Source organism: Biomphalaria glabrata, chromosome 4, assembly GCF_947242115.1.
Source record: "Biomphalaria glabrata chromosome 4, xgBioGlab47.1, whole genome shotgun sequence".
In the NCBI taxonomy this organism is placed as follows: domain Eukaryota; kingdom Metazoa; phylum Mollusca; class Gastropoda; family Planorbidae; genus Biomphalaria; species Biomphalaria glabrata.
In genome coordinates, this window is record NC_074714.1 from 54,909,345 (window position 1) to 54,926,515 (window position 17,171).

The following is a 17,171-nucleotide window of genomic DNA, read 5'->3' on the forward strand; positions in this document are numbered from 1 at the left end:
AAAAAAAAGTTCCCCTTTCAGACCTTGTGGTCTATAGGGCAGATGATATAAAGGTCATCTGTTTCTGTGACCTACGGTTAACAAGGGTGTCATGTGGCCAGCACGACGACCAACAGCCTTTACTTTTCCCTAAGGTCAGGTACACATTAGATCTGGGCTGACTCAGAGGCGCCGGAAGATCCCGAAATTTTAAAATCCCAGTCTTCACCAGGATTCGAACCCCGGTCCCCGGTTCGGAAGCCAAGCACTTTACCGCTTAGCCACCGTAATTTATTTTTCAACCCTAACCTATGTAACAGAATTTAATGTAGAGATCTAGATATCTAGATCTAGTAATTGAACTTCGTAAAAAGAACACTCTCGTCTCATAATTATTATTTAGCAATTTTTAAATACATAATCTAAAAAGATCTAGGCAATCAATCTATTTAAATGTACATAAGATGACTAATATCAATAGACTGAATTATTTCGATCTAGGATTTTCCAAACATTATCTTAATGAAAACTAACAGGAAATGGGTTATTTCATGAATTTGCGTGAATACATACATAGTTCAGTGATTAATACATAACAATATTATATCTATATCTATATCTATAAATATATATATATATATATATATATATATATATATATATATATATATATATATATATATATATATATATATATATATATATATATATATATATATATATATATATATATATATATATATATATGTATAGGTCTATGAGTTGACCAGTCGCTGATAAGAATTCGTTTCCGTTTTCCAGTCTAGATATAATATATCTTATCTTATATTATCTTATATAATACAGACGTTACTTCAAAAAAGAAGATGATTACGTCCTACGCGTCAATCATTTAGTCATGCATATTAACCAATGACTTAAATTCAGCCAAGTCACTGGTTTTCCAGGCTAGCTCAGGCAACCCATTCCTTGCTCTAATAGCGCTAGGGAAGAAGGAGTATTTGTACAAATTTGTCCTAGCATAAGGAACGAGGAATGTGCCTTTATCTTTGTGTCTTTCAGGGTATTTTATTAAATTTAGTCTAGTCTATAGTTACTCATCTTATATAATACCGTCGTCCTGCGGGAGGTTTCAACTCTGAAGTGACTGAAGGAACATCCGAAACAATTGAAACATGTAAAACATTTTACATTTTACAACGTAACTTCAAAAAAGAAGATGATTACGTCCTACGCGTCATGCATTTAGTCATGCATATTAACCAATGACTTAAACTCTGCCAAGTCACTTGTTTTCCTGGCTAGCTCAGGCAACCCATTCCATGCTCTAATAGCACTAGGGAAGAAGGAGTGTTTGTACAAATTTGTCCTAGCATATGGGACGAGGAATGTGCCTTTATCTTTGTGTCTTTCAGAGTATTTTATTAAATTTTGTTTTTGTATTTGAAGATTATGGTTCAGTGTTTTATGTATGATTGCTACTTTACTTTTGAGCCTTCTGTCCTGAAGGCTTTCTAAATTTAGTGATTTTACTAAAGGTGTTACTCTAGTCAAAGGTGGACTATATATAGGTCTGTGGTCTAACGTTAGATTGACAAATGCAATACTTAGGACGTCATTTGTATTCTCGTTTGATTTAGGGCATTAAAAACTCTTCTGACATTAAAGATGCATAGTATGCTGCTAAATTTTGAAAGATTGTAATCTTATATTTTTTTTGGTGAGCATTTTATTTGGTGTTTGTGTTTGTGTTTGCAAATTATGTGTTTATGTTGCATAATATTGACCCTAAAAGATGTACAGATCAACCAAAATTTTTTTTTTCTCTCTCTCGTAATGCAACATTTTGAAGCTTATGGAAAGACAACCTTAGCAGAGGTAGCTCCGATCTGGAGCCCCTACATAGTGTTACGTCGCTTAACGGACGAGGACGACTTTGAGGTGAAGTTTAATGAGAACAGAAACTTCTTCTCGGGCAGAACATTTGGTGTGACCTACACCCTGTCCGAAACGGGGGAGCAATCGCCGGAGCAAATGGTTGCGTATGATGTGAGTATCTTCTTCTTATCTTATCTTATATAATACAGACGTTACATCAAAAAAAAGAAGATGATTACGTCCTACGCGTCATGCATTCAGTCATGCATGTTAACCAATGACTTAAATTCTGCCAAGTCTCTGGTTTTCCTGGCCAGCTCAGGCAACCCCATTCCATTCTCTAATAGCACTCGGTAAGAAGGAGTATTTGTACAAATTTGTCCTAGCATATGGAACGAGGAATGTGCCTTTATCTTTGTGTCTTTCAAAGTATTTATTAAATTTTGTTTTTTTGTATTTGAAGATTATGGTTCAGTGTTTTATGTATGATTGCTACTTTACTTTTAAGCCTTCTGTCCTGAAGGCTTTCTAAATTTAGTGATTTTACTAAAGGTGTTACTCTAGTCAAATGTGAATATTCGTTTGTTATGAATCTCACCGCTCTATTTTGTGTCTGTTCCAGTTTCTTAATGTTTTCTTGAGTTGAGGGGTCCCAAATGGAGGATGCATATTCTATTATTGGCCTAACCAAGGTTAAATAACATTTTAGTTTTATGTTCTTATTTGATTTATAGAAATTTCTTTTAATAAATCCTAATGCTTTGTTTGATTTTTTTTTTTTTGTAGTTTCATCAATATGTGGATTCCATGACAGTTTTTCATTTATTATAACACCTAGGTATTTTGCGTTTTTAGTCTGTGTTACTGGTTTGCCATGAGTATCTATCTCGTGGGGATAAAAGTACGTACAGTTCAAGGCAGCTCTTGTGACAGGAAGGGGGGCGTAACCCTTGAAGGATGACGGGCACAACATGGCCTAAAGTGTGCCGATGTGCCAAGCAAAAAACTCAAACTCAAGTAAAAGGTCCCTTTTCAGACCTAAAGGGCAGATGATATAAAGGTCACCCGTTTCTGTGCGCAACGTTAACGAGGGTGTCATGTGGCCAGCACAACGACCTATCGCCTTTACTTTTTCTCCACTGATGTCAGGTAGCCCAATGGAGCCCAAAAGATCCCGAAATTAAAAATGTCCATCAGGAAGGCTGTATTGTAGTTTATGTTTAATGTTCTTCCCACAACTGGAGGGCCCTTAAAAAAAAAAAACAATACCATATTGTTTTTGAAGAATGAAACTTTTTAGCAAATTGACTAAACCCTTTTATATTTGATATGAATATGTCCGCTATACGGGTAAACCAAGGCCGGCCATAGGTAATGGGAGGCCCTATGCGAAGTGAATAGGGTGGCCTGAAAGGAAATAGAAATACAAAATATTAAGACCGAAAAATATGTAATGAATTATAAGCAGTCCTGTATCTATATAAGTTAGATTCATATAGCGTCGATAGCACTAGCGCGCTTCCTGGACGATTCGTGATCACCAGACAGGAAATAACGTTTCGACAATTCACCACAAGGAAGAAACAATGGTCCTCAAACTAATGTAGTCTGACAAGTAGATCTAAACATTCATTAATAAACCTTGACTCGTAGTAGAAACTTAGAACTAGGCTAGTTGACATAGAGCCATAGAGTTCTGCTATGTTGAGAACGAGGCTAGCAGACATAGAACCATAGAGTTCTGCTATGTTGAGAACGAGGCTAGTAGACATAGAACCATAGAGTTCTCCTATGTTGAGAACGAGGCTAGTAGACACAGAGCCATAGAGTTCTGCTATGTTGAGAACGAGGCTAGCAGACATAAAGCCATAGAGTTCTGCTATGTTTGAGATTTGATTCATGTTTCGAAAACTAAAATTCTTTGTTTGTGGCCCACATCAATTGGAGGCCCCATGAGGCTGTCTAGTTAACCTTAAGCCTAAGTCTGGACCCATATTCACGCTATACTTTATTTTGGTGGCAAAAAATTTTAAAGTGAAGGGAACAGTGTTTGACAGATCTAAATCCAATCCACTAGATAAGGAATACCCAAAACTAAGGCCCGCAGGACGTAGGTCATATCCGGCTAAAGTAAAGTTCCCCTTTCAGACCTTGTGGTCTATAGGGCAGACGATGTAATGGTCATCTGTTTTTGTGGCCTACGGTTAACCAGGGTGTAATGTGGCCAGCACAACGACCAACCACCTTTACTTTTCCCTAACTAATATCAGGTACCCATTAGAGCTGGGTGGACTCAGAGGCGCCCGAAGATCCCGAAACTAAAAATCCCAGTCTTCACCAGGATTCGAACCCAGGTCCCCAGTTCGGAAGCCAAGCGCTTTACCGCTCGGCCACCGCGCCTCCTCCAAATCCGGCTAGTTTATTCTAATGTCGTAACCCACTTCATAAAAATACATCTAGTGTATCTTCAATAATTGTAAAATGTCTCTCTTTCTCAGGAAACTTGCCAAACGAGCGAAAAAAAACAGGAATGCGCCATTACTTATGAAAACGTGGTTGGAACTTTTAAAGTTTCTGTAAGTCTGTATACAAAGCTTGTATCCACTCACTCAGTCTGTCTGTCTCTCTGTCTGTCTAGCGCAAAGTTTGAACACGTTACTTCTCTGCACAATTCATCTTGTTCGAACATTTGAGTCAATGAACTAAATTAATCAATTGTGGTAAATAATTAAATTTGATATCGAAAAAAGGATAATAGATCTCACAATAGATAGAGAATATTCCTGTAAATGTGGAGTTCTTCTCCTTGGATATGCGTTGTCTTTGAAAAGTATTTTTTTTATATTTAGCATGTTTTGTTTTTTTTAATAGTTCTATTAACCAAAGTTGCCAAGCAAGTCTCTTTCTCGCTGACTATACATGGTGAGCCGACAAAACAGCGACAAAATAGCGCGAAATTTCCCGACAAAACGGCGCATGACAAAATAATGCATAATTATACATGATGTGTATAAAATATTGGGGTGTATATCCTGGGAAGCATTTTCGTTGAGGTGGTGACCCCATTCAATGGTTAGCTATAATAACGGAGAGAAAAAAGTTAAGTCATTTTACTTTCGTAGAGTAAAGCAGATTGGAGTGTTCCGATTGAATAGAATTAAGGAACTCATGCAATAGTCACAAGGCAGTTTGAACAAGAATGTCCAGGAGAACAATATCATTCTCGGAGTTGTTTACATTGACCATTTTATTTCCCGAGATTGGAGCTCTATCATTCGTAACAGTGCATATCATTAACACGAGCTCTTTCAAAACTCCTAAACCTTGTGCAAATTTATTGAAAAATGACTGACCTTTTTATTGAAAGCGTGGTCGAGAGGCTAAGTGCGCTTGAACTTGGATTGTCTCGGCTACCTAGAAGGGGACTCGAGGTTCGACACTCGTCTCGGGCAGAGTTGTGTTTACTGAGCGCCTAAAGGCAGCACGGAAAACCAACTCCTTGATACCCCCACCGGTCTCACAAATGAGATTGGACCAAAGCGCTCTGAGCATGCTATAAGCATGAAAGTAGCGCTATATAAAAAGCTATGTTTCTAACTCATATTAAAAAATCTGTATGATTTTTTTGTTGCCCAGTGTGCATATGCCTAACGCCGGCCCTGGATCCTTCTATAGAATTTCGGTTCTAATTCTGCAGTTAGCGTCCAAGATTTGCAAGGCCTCTTTATTTTGTCCACTTATAGTACTCCAATATTTGTACAAAGCTTCTATCAAGTCACTCCGTCTGTCTGTCCGTCTGTCTGTCTGGTACAAATTGTGTACACGTTTTTTCTCCCACTTCCCATTGTGGGATCACGTTGAAACTTTGCACAATTATTTATAGTCGATATCAATACATGAATCAATCAGCGAATTAGCCAGCTAGTTAATCAATTCTTAATTTTGTTTTAAATAGAAAAAGAAATTTAAACCTTGTAGTTGTTGCGATCTTACCCAAGACTATTCAATCTCATGCGAGTTCGCACGGCCGCTCGGCTTCTCTAAATAACTTGATATCATTTTAATCAACTCTTAAATCAACATTTAATTAACGTTTAAATGTTTGATCAAAACTTTAATCAACACTTTAATCAACACTTTAATCAAAACTTTAGTCAGCATTTTAATCAACATTTTAATCAACACTTTAATCAAACCTTTAATCAAGATTTTAATCAAAACTTTAATCAACACTTTAATCAACACTTTAATCAAAACTTTAGTCAGCATTTTAATCAGCATTTTAATCAACACTTTAATCAAACCTTTAATCAAGATTTTAATCAACTTTTTAATCAACACTTTAATCAACACTTTAATCAAAACTTTAGTCAGCATTTTAATCAGCATTTTAATCAACACTTTAATCAAACCTTTAATCAAGATTTTAATCAACTTTTTAATCAACATTTTAATCAACACTTTAATCAGAACTTTAGTCAACATTTTAATCAACATTTTAATCAACATTTTAATCAACATTTTAATCAACCCTTTAATCAACACTTTAATCAAAACTTTAATCAACATTTTAATCGACACTTTAATCAAAACTTTAATCAACATTTTAATCACTTTAAATTGACACTTTAATCAGCATTTAATCAACACTTAATCAACCTTTAATCAACATTATGATCAACACTTAATCAATATTTAATCAACACTTTAATCAACTTTTCATCAGCCTTTAAACACGTATTTACGGGGGAACTGTCATGGAGTCCTCCATACTAAACGTCCATTTTGTCTCTCATTCGAGCTTGTAGTATTTCAAGGCTTATTCTATCTACTCGTTTGGGTTTGAGATAACTACTCAATATACTATTAACTCTTTCTCTCCTAATCGACGATACCATCGTTGATTTGACCTAATTAAATTTAATTAACTTGAATTTGAATTATGTAAAAAGAGAATGCATTTCCCTTTAATTCTATACCAAATACAACATTTTCTGATAACTAATAACAAAGCTATTGAAGCCCAATCATAACAGGGTAGTGAAATAGTAATGAGCTAAATGAAGAATTCCTTTAAAATGTGGAAAAAATAATTACGGAGAGAAAGAGTTAAATCTGTGGCCTAACACAGTATAGGGATATAAAGCAGTGATTTTGAGTCCCTTTTCATTAGATGAGCTTTGTCTATGAAAAAAGTATTTCTATATTGGCCTTGTTCTTTTCAGATCAGATCTTTCCATCCATTATGTAACGACTCCTGCGCTGTAACTGAAAGTGACTTTTACACAGTCTTAAAGAAAGGTACGTTCTGATTTGTATAGAACCATGATCTTCATCTTAATTCCTGGGCTGCCTGGTCGTGCGGTTTGCGCGCTGGGCTGTCGTTCGGATTTATCGATGGTCGAGGGTTCAAACCCTACCCCGCTCCCATCCCCCGTCGTCCTGCGGAAGGTTTGGACTAAGAAGTCAACTGTCTTCAACTCTGAAGGAAACAAACAAACAACAAAAAGTAGAGCCTTTTCTTTCGTCTGTTATTTATGCCATTTCTCTGTGCCAGTGAGTAACTATCGGTGGGAATAAGTAGATATTTACCGTAACATGTTGTACACATTTCTCACTTAACTCTTTCTCTCCGTAATTATTTACCACATTCTGGTGGAATCAACGCTGGTATCGTCAGTTTGGAGAGAAAGAGTTAAGCTAGCTCACAGCTTTGCCCCCATTCTGTTTTGAAGATGATTGACATGTTTCGGATGTTCCTTTAGAGTTGAAGAGTAGTTGTTATCTCAAGAAAACATGAAGAAACTGGAACAGACACAAAATAGAGCAGTGAGATTCATAACAAACGAATAGTTACATTTGACTAGAGTAACACCTTTAGTAAAATCACTAAATTTAGAAAGCCTTCAGGACAGAAGACTCAAAAGTAAAGTAGCAATTACACACAAAACACTGAACCGTAATCTTCAAATACAAAAACAAAATTTAATAAAATACTCAGAAAGACACAAAGATAAAGGCACATTCCTCGTCCCATATGCTAGGACAAATTTGTACAAATACTCCTTCTTCCCTAGTGCTATTAGAGCAATGAATGGGTTGCCTGAGCTAGCCAGGAAAACCAGTGACTTGGCAGAATTTAAGTCATTGGTTAATATACACGACTGAATGCATGACGCGTAGGACGTAATCATCTTCTTTTTTGAAGTAACGTCTATATTATATAAGATAAGATAATTTATTTCCTAGTCCAAACGTCTCGCAGGACGACGGGGGGGGGGGGGTGGCAGCGGGCAGGATATGAACCTGGAACCATTGAGGCGACCGAACGATAGTCCAGCGCGCATACCACACGACCAGACAGCGACCCGTGTTATTAACTTTTAATTGTCTGAGATCTATAGCGCTATGCTAAAGATGAAGATAGAGTTATTGTTAATAACAAAGCAAGCCTTGATTTGGAATAGAAGCAGAACAAAACAAAAAAGTGAAGACACCGTTGAGATAGTGTTAGTACGCAAAGGTGATAAAAAAAGAACTCTTTTTTATGGATAAAAGATAAGACACTGAGTTGGAAAGACAATGAGATTCTGGTCTTGTGTGAAGACAAGACATTGGGGGTCTTTCTTTGAGGAAGAGATGGAAAGACATGGAGGTTTCCGTTATGGATAAAGACAAGACACGAAGGCTCTCTCTTTGAGAGAGAAACAAAAACTCGTTCGTACCTCACTCGGTCAGACTCTATCACCGCCACTCATTGATCAGGGAACATGAAATGCACCAAGATACCTGTGTGTAGTCGCTGAATGAACTCTTTATGTTGTCTGTTGTATTTATGTGTATTTTTCTGTTGTGTTGTCTTTAAATGAGAAACGAGTCCTTGTAATCACAACAAATTTCCGTAAGGATCAATAAAGCAGTCTTAGTCTTAGTCTTGAGGAAGAGATGGAAGTACATGAAAAGTCTCAATTTAGTATAAGTATAGGGATATGTCAGAGAACAAAGGTCAATGAATTGATGGCTTGTGTCATGCAGACAACTTAAGTAGCATAAGACAATCTCAGAGTACCGGAAGTCCTTTTCTAACACCCAGTCTAAAAGTGCATTTCATTGTTACTCATTATGTCACAGTCAGATACTTAAAGTGTATGTTATTATGTCACAGTCAGATACTTAAAGTGTATGTCATTATGTCACAGTCAGATACTTAAAGTGTATGTTATTATGTCACAGTCAGATACTTAAAGTGTACGTTCTACAACGCTAGGGAACACAGAGCATTTGAAGGGATTTGTCCTAACATATATGGAATAAGAAATCTTTCTATATGGCAATGAGCGAAATGAAAACTATACCCCCACCAATCTCAACCAAATGATTTTTTGTGTGTTTTCTTTAAAGCAGTGTTCCCCAAACTTTTGACTTAAGTGTACCCTTTTATAATTTTTGTAACGCTGAGTACCCCTCGCCTTGTGTCTATGAGAAGACGGAACATAATAAATGGGTACTTAAAAAGAAGTCAGCATGGTTTATGAGGTGCATCGCGTACCCCCTTTAAAGTCTTCCCGTACCCCTGGTGGGTACGCGTACCCTACTTTGAGAAACACTGCTCTACAGTAAAGGTCGTGAAAGCCGAGCGGTAAAGCGCTTGACATGCGAACCGAGTGAACTCTGGGATTTTAAACTTGGAACTTTTAGGCAGGGCCGGTCTTAGGCCACTGCAACCTATGCGGTCGCAGTGGGCCCCGCGCTTTCATTAGGCCCCGCGCTAATTCTATGTGTAATTATTAATTTCAAAATATATGCAAAAAACTCCTGGAAATGTCCTGCACTTATTAAAATCTCCTGAAAACTCATAAAAGTCTCATGAAAAATTGAAAAAATTGTCATTTGTGTGTGTCATTCATTACGGAAAATGCCAATCCTACTCGCGATACAAAAGGCATTGTCAGCTTTCATGTAATAAAATGTAATAATCAGACGAATTTTCACCTGAATCGGAAGTTCTAATACTTTATTTACTTTTATAGTCACTGGCATATAAATATGCCATAGGTTGCAAAGCTCGTAAAGTAAAGTTAACTTGATCGCACTTTTGTACTTAGAAAAGAATGAATAAATGCAAAGCCGAATTTATTTTCTAATACAAATTCTTAATTTTCACTTATTATCCTTATTCCCACCAGACTAGGCCCCGCGCAATCAGTTTCGCATAGGGCCCCGCAATTGCTAGGAACGGCCTTGCTTTTAGGCACCTAGCAGAAGTTGGGGGAGTAAATGCGATTGGTTGTTGTTCTGACCACGTGACACATTGACCGTCAGACTTTGAAACAGTAGCATTAGATCGCAAGGTCTGAATGGGGGTACATTTTGTTTTACTAAACTCTCTGCAGAAATTCGCGTAATGACTACTGTCCCGAAAATGATTCCACAAACAATGACCACGACCGCAATGATGACCACTATGCCTGCTACCACCATGAAGGCCGTCACACATATGGAAACAACTACACAGTCGACGACCATGAGCACACTAAGGCCGTTAACCCATTCGAGCACCACCGAGAGGACCACAGTGCTGGAGACTTCCGAAATGATAACGGAGCCTCAAGTTCAAGCAGCCATGTCGAACGAGAAGACCAAGAGCAGCAACAACACGCTGGTCGGGGGTCTGATGGGAGGACTGGCGGCCGCGGGCCTGTTCACCATGATCGTTGTCCTGTTTGCCGTCATGGAGAAATCGAAACCAGCAAGTAAGTGAACAGCGTAGCAATCTAGGGGCAATGAAAAAAACAAAAGTAGCTAGGGGCAATGAAAGAGCGAAAGTAGCTAGAGAGCAATGAAAAAACAAAAGTAGCTAGGGGCAATGAAAGAGCGAAGTAGCTAGAGGGCAATGAAAAAACAACAAAGTAGCTAGGGGCAATGAATTGAGCAAAGTAGCTAGAGGGCAATGAAAAAACAACAAAGTAGCTAGGGGCAATGAAAGAGCAAAGTAGCTAGAGGGCAATGAAAAAACAACAAAAGTAGCTAGAGGGCAATGAAAAAACAACAAAAGTAGCTAGAGGGCAATGAAAAAACAACAAAGTAGCTAGGGGCAATGAAAAAACAAAAGTAGCTAGAGGGCAATGAAAAAACAAAAGTAGCTAGAGGGCAATGAAAAAACAAAAGTAGCTAGAGGGCAATGAAAAAACAAAAGTAGCTAGAGGGCAATGAAAAAACAAAAGTAGCTAGAGGGCAATGAAAAAACAAAAGTAGCTAGAGGGCAATGAAAAAACAACAAAGTAGCTAGATGGCAATGAAAAAACAAAAGTAGCTAGAGGGCAATGAAAAAACAACAAAGTAGCTAGAGGGCAATGAAAAAACAACAAAGTAGCTAGAGGGCAATATAAAAACAACAAAGTAGCTAGAGGGCAATAAAAAAACAACAAAGTAGCTAGAGGGCAATGAAAGAGCAAAGTAGGTGTGAAACAACGTTAAAAACACAGTAGCCAGGGGCAATGACAAAACAAAATAGCTAAGGGCAATTACAAAAAGATTAGCTAGGGGCCTTGATGAAAACAAAGTAGCTAGGGGCAATAAAAGAACATGTCAGCTAGGGACAATAAAAGAACATGTTAGCTAGGGGCAATAAAAAAACCTAAAGTAGTTAGGAGCAATAAAGAACATGTTAGCTAGGGGCAATAAAAAACCTAAAGTAGTTAGGGGCAATAAAGAACATGTTAGCTAGGGGCTATAAAAAACCTAAAGTAGTTAGGGGCAATTAAGAACATGTTAGCTAGGGGCAATAAAAAACCTAAAGTAGTTAGGGGCAATTAAGAACATGTTAGCTAGGGGCAATAAAAAACCTAAAGTAGTTAGGGGCAATTAAGAACATGTTAGCTAGGGGCAATAAAAAACCTAAAGTAGTTAGGGGCAATTAAGAACATGTTAGCTAGGGGCAATAAAAAACCTAAAGTAGTTAGGGGCAATAAAAAACCTAAAGTAGTTAGGGGCAATTAAGAACATGTTAGTTAGGGGCAATAAAAAACCTAAAGTAGTTAGGGGCAATGAAGAACATGTTAGTTAGGGGCAATAAAAAACCTAAAGTAGTTAGGGGCAATAAAAAACCTAAAGTAGTTAGGGGCAATAAAGAGCATGTTAGCTAGGGGCAATAAAAACTTAAAGTAGTTAGGGGCAATAAAGAACATGTTAGCTAGGGGCAATAAAAAACCTAAAGCAGTTATGGGCAATAAAGAACATGTTAGCTAGGGGCAATAAAAAACCTAAAGTAGTTAGGGGCAATAAAGAACATGTTAGCTAGGGGCAATAAAAAAACCTAAAGTAGTTAGGGGCAATAAAAGAACATGTTAGCTAGGGGCAATAAAAAACCTAAAGTAGTTAGGGGCAATAAAAGAACATGTTAGCTAGGGGCAATAAAAACCTAAAGTAGTTAGGGGCAATAAAAGAACATGTTAGTTAGGGGCAATGCAAAAAATAAAATAGTTAGGGTCAATAAAAGAACATTGTAGTATGTGACATTTTTTATTTTCTTTTCGCCGTCTCTGGCAAGATATTTTCTTTGTGTCTCAAATGTGTGCCCAGCAAGCCCTAAATCTGTCTTTCAGAAACCAGTCACTGACAGACATCTTCGCTCTGTGCCTCTAATTCTGAGTGTAAGCTGTATGTCCACTTTAGGTGATCATTTCAAAGGCCAGTGTGACATCTGATTTTTTATTGCTACGTTAGTGTTTTAAAATAGAATTTTTATATTTCTAAGTATCCATCAATAGACATTTGCTGTTAGTTTTGATTAGGATTGATGGGCTGAAACGCAGTGTTCCGTCTCTCTTGAAAGACAGTGGCGCCCAGAGATAATACCAGTGTTAGTTTCTACTCCTTCCATGGGGCAAAATCTGCCGATTCTGGAGAGGCAAACATGGCCACAGTTCATGCATGAGGCGGCATCTGTTTTAAGGCTTTCTGATAGAGCAGAGTTTATTTTCCTCTTAAAACTATGGCCTCTGTCTGTCAGTATCTTTACTGGGCTCAGTAGGTGTATTTACCTCGGATCGATACTAAACACTATATATCAAATATACTACTAAATCAGTGGTTCCCAAACTTTTTTGTCTCGTAGACCCCTTGACATGTTTTCCAGTTTTCTGTAGATTTCCTGCTTAGATAATTATGCATTTTTCAAAATTTCACATCTGAAGTTGATAAATTTTGAAAAATGCAATATGATTTTCCTTCTTCCTCTCGACCACATTCTTTGTATTTTTCATATTTCTAATGACCACCCAAACACATATTTCAGACAAAGATTTTGTTCGTTTTTCTGATTTCTAAGTCGTGCATATTTACGGAATTTTAATTTAAAAGGAGGCGAAATAAAATTTAAATATTTATGACATGAATTGACCAAACAAAAACGATACACCTATAAGTGGGCTGCATGGTAAACTGATTTCTTTTTGGGATTCGGCCGTGTTTCACAAAATACAAGTAAGATATTTAAAAATGATGTTAAGTTACAATTTTTAAAATGCACTGAACATTCTATTGCGTGTAGTCCTGAGATCCCTCTAGCAAAACATCGCTGTTGGTTAGTCTTGAGTCCCTCGTTGAGATGAGGTGAAAGAATGGCTTTGGGAATTCTTTCATCTGGCCTGCGGGTGGCATGTCCGAGCCAACGCAATGACTGAAATGTGCCAATATAACAAAATAGATATAACCGATCTGGACGAATGAAACTTTCTTCTATTTCCGGGTCAAATGTCATATAATAATGATTAGGCTTGTCTTCTAATGAGGAATGCAGTATTTCCCGTGGCTACGCAGCCCCAGCTGTGATCTACATATTTTGCCACATCCAGGACAGACATAACCATTGTCAGCTGGTGGTCGATGACGATTTTCTTTTCGCCGTCTGCGTCTGTCCTAGGCAGCGGATTTTCTTTAGGTCTCAAATGTGTATCCCGCGGCCTTTGTGAGTGACCTCCAGCTGTCTTGTTCTGAGACCGCATGCAGCCAGGTGCTCTCTTCTATGTCATATAAGTTATCATGGATTAAAATTGCAGCTCGGAATTAGGTTGATATATATCTAAGGAAATAAGATTACGATAACTTATAAAAATGTCATTATTTAATGTTAGCGAAAAAGCCTTGGTAATGTATTATCACGCTCACATCTGCAGTATTTTAAGTTTTCATATCACTGCCTAGTATGGCAATCTGACTTACTTGACTTAATCCTGTGTACTCCCAGGGGAGCATAGGGCCGCAACCACACCTCTCCACCGAACTCGGTTCTGAGCAGCTTTCTTCATCTGCTCCCATGTCATTCCAGTACCCTCAGCTTCACTGATGACTGATCTTTTCCAGGTTTGCTTGGGCTCGCCCACTTTCCTCTTTCATTGTGGGTTCCACTCAAGTGCCTGCCTTGCAACATTGGTAGCTGGGTTTCGCAGGGTGTGTCCTATCCAGCTCCATTTTCGTTTTGTGGTGTCTTGGGCTATGGGCTTTTGTCTAGTTCACTCCCACAAATCGATAGTAGTTATCTGAACATTAATAATAAAAATAAACTTCATAGAATCCTAAATGCTGCTGGTAAAGTCATTGGCAAAAGAACATCTTATCTTATATAATACAGACGTTACTTCAAAAAAGAAGATGATTACGTCCTACATACCCCATTTGGGCACTTGTTTGAGACATCCATAAAAAGATTCTACAAATAATAAAATCTTCCTTTGGGTCAAGATTTTTTTACCATCACAAAAGAGATACAAGACACCGATAGCAAAGACAAACAGACACAAACAATTTTTTTGTTGTCCTGACAAATCAAATCGTTAATTAGAAACTGATATAAACTTTTCACGTGTAAATTATGAGTGAGTCTGGTGTGAATGTATATTTTGGTTTTCGATAGTTATAATGTTTTGTTTGGTGTAATGCACAAATTGTAAGACAAATTTCCTTATCGATTATTTAGGTTTTCACAATTATCATTATTCTTATTATTATCAATTATATAGTAGGATTTAATCAACTTTTTTTCGCTTTTAGAAGTGAAGGGTAAAAAATCAACGAAGTAGCTGCGAGCAATGAATACAAAGTTTCCACCCAGAATCTAGTTTTTAAACATCAAAACCACAAACGCTGGGCAGTGCTTGCTATTCAAATACCATGGAGCCTTTCTAGGGATTGAAGAGCAGATAGATGTTGCCAACTACACATCCAGAAGATTTTCAAACTCCATAGATGGATAGAATGTTTTTATTTACTTTATGTATACTCGCCATAATTTAGACAAGGTTGTCCATCTAGGATCTTGTACAATTTTAATTTATAATATTTATTTATGCATTCATATTTGAATGATAGAACAAAGAATATTTTGTCTTTGAATATTTCATCAAGTAAATATTCGATTTATAGAAACTGATAACACAATTTTTGACTTCGTCTATTTGTTTTATTTTGCTTTTTTTTTTTAATTGATGAAATGTTTTGTTTTGTTTTGTTTGTTAAAATCGACCTTTTTTTATTTTGGATTTTTTGTAAATTGTTGAAATGCTTTGTGTCGTTTCTTTGTTAAAATTGAACTTTCTGAATTCCTACTTTTTAATTTTTTAAAAATGTTTACCACAAGTTTTGACTTCGTCTATTTGTTTTATTTTGCTTTTTTTTTTTTAAATTGATGAAATGTTTTGTTTTGTTTTGTTTGTTAAAATCGACCTTTTTTTATTTTGGATTTTTTGTAAATTGTTGAAATGCTTTTGTGTCGTTTGTTTGTTAAAATTGAACTTTCTGAATTCCTACTTTTTAATTTTTTAAAATGTTTAATTAAAAAAAATGTGTATAAGTTAAAAAAATATATGCATTACAGTTTAGTCAAACTCAAAGATGAAAATATCCCCACGAAACAGTTAAACACAAAGACAGTAAATATATTTGAGCTGAATTATCTAGAAAGAGGCGAAAATATAACTATATTTCTTATCTTATCTTATATAATACAGACGTTACTTCAAAAAAGAAGATGATTACGTCCTACGCGTCATGCATTCAGTCATGCATATTAACCAATGACTTAAATTCTGCCAAGTCACTGGTTTTCCAGGCTAGCTCAGGCAACCCATTCCATGCTCTAATAGCACTAGGGAAGAAGGAGTATTTGTACAAATTTGTCCTAGCATATGGGACGAGGAATGTGCCTTAATCTTTGTGTCTTTCAGAGTATTTTATTAGCACTAGGGAAGAAGCAGTATTTGTGTCTGCAGCAGTACTGTGTCCTCGCAAATTAATGATATAAATGATTGCCCCGTTTTATACCTCTAACGAAAGAAACAGACACTAACTAAAGAAACAGACACTAACTAAAGAAACAGACACTAACTAAGGAAACAGACACTAACTAAGGAAACAGACACTAACTAAAGAAACAGACACTAACTAACGAAACAGACACTAACTAAAGAAACAGACACAAACTAAAGAAACAGACACTAACTAAAGAAACAGACACTAACTAAAGAAACAGACACTAACTAAAGAAACAGACACTAACTAAAGAAACAGACAATAACTAAAGAAACAGACACTAACTAAAGAAACAGACACAAACTAAAGAAACAGACACTAACTAAAGAAACAGACACTAACTAAAGAAACAGACACAACAACAACAACAACAACAAACAAAACAAATTAAAGCAGACATCTCTGCAACAGACCCCACCTACCCAGTGCCTTGTTTGCTGTCGGATATATATTTACAACAGATTGTTATCAAATTATATAAATGTTTACTTTTTTTACTATTTAAACTTTAAATGAACCTTATTTTTAAGAACTTCGCTGTATAACATTTAGATCTTGAGCTATAAAGGGGAAGCAACCCTTGAGGGATTATAGGCAAGACATGGCCTAAAAAAAGTGACTATGTGTCAAAAATGATATAATAATAAATGAAAAACTGTCATGGAATCCACATATTGATGAAACTACAAAAAAATCAAACAAAGCATTAGGATTTATTAAAAGAAATTTCTATAAATCAAATAAGAACATAAAACTAAAATGTTATTTAACCTTGGTTAGACCAATAATAGAATATGCATCCTCCGTTTGGGACCCCTCATCTCAAGAAAACATTGAGAAACTGGAACAGACATAAAATAGAGCAATAAGATTCATAACAAACGAATATTTACATTTGACTAGAGTAACACCTTTAGTAAAATCACTAAATTTAGAAAGCCTTCAGGACAGAAGGCTCAAAAGTAAAGTAGCAATCATACATAAAACACTGAACCATAATCTTCAAA

General features: G+C 36.5%; 1 protein-coding gene across 3 annotated transcripts in view; it reads left to right on the forward strand.

Annotated features, from left to right (window-relative positions):
• LOC106053422 (uncharacterized) overlaps positions 1-15,294 on the forward strand; it is a 43,560-nt gene extending 28,266 nt beyond the window's left edge. For all 3 annotated transcript variants that reach the window (XM_056026568.1, XM_056026569.1, XM_056026570.1), the window contains 5 exons: positions 1,832-2,028; positions 4,356-4,433; positions 7,083-7,158; positions 10,251-10,610; positions 14,908-15,294. In XM_056026568.1, coding sequence (XP_055882543.1) covers positions 1,832-2,028; positions 4,356-4,433; positions 7,083-7,158; positions 10,251-10,610; positions 14,908-14,936 — 740 coding nt within the window. In that variant the 3' untranslated portion in view covers positions 14,937-15,294. The remainder of the gene's footprint in view (positions 1-1,831; positions 2,029-4,355; positions 4,434-7,082; positions 7,159-10,250; positions 10,611-14,907) is intronic.
• Positions 15,295-17,171: the final 1,877 nt, after the last annotated feature.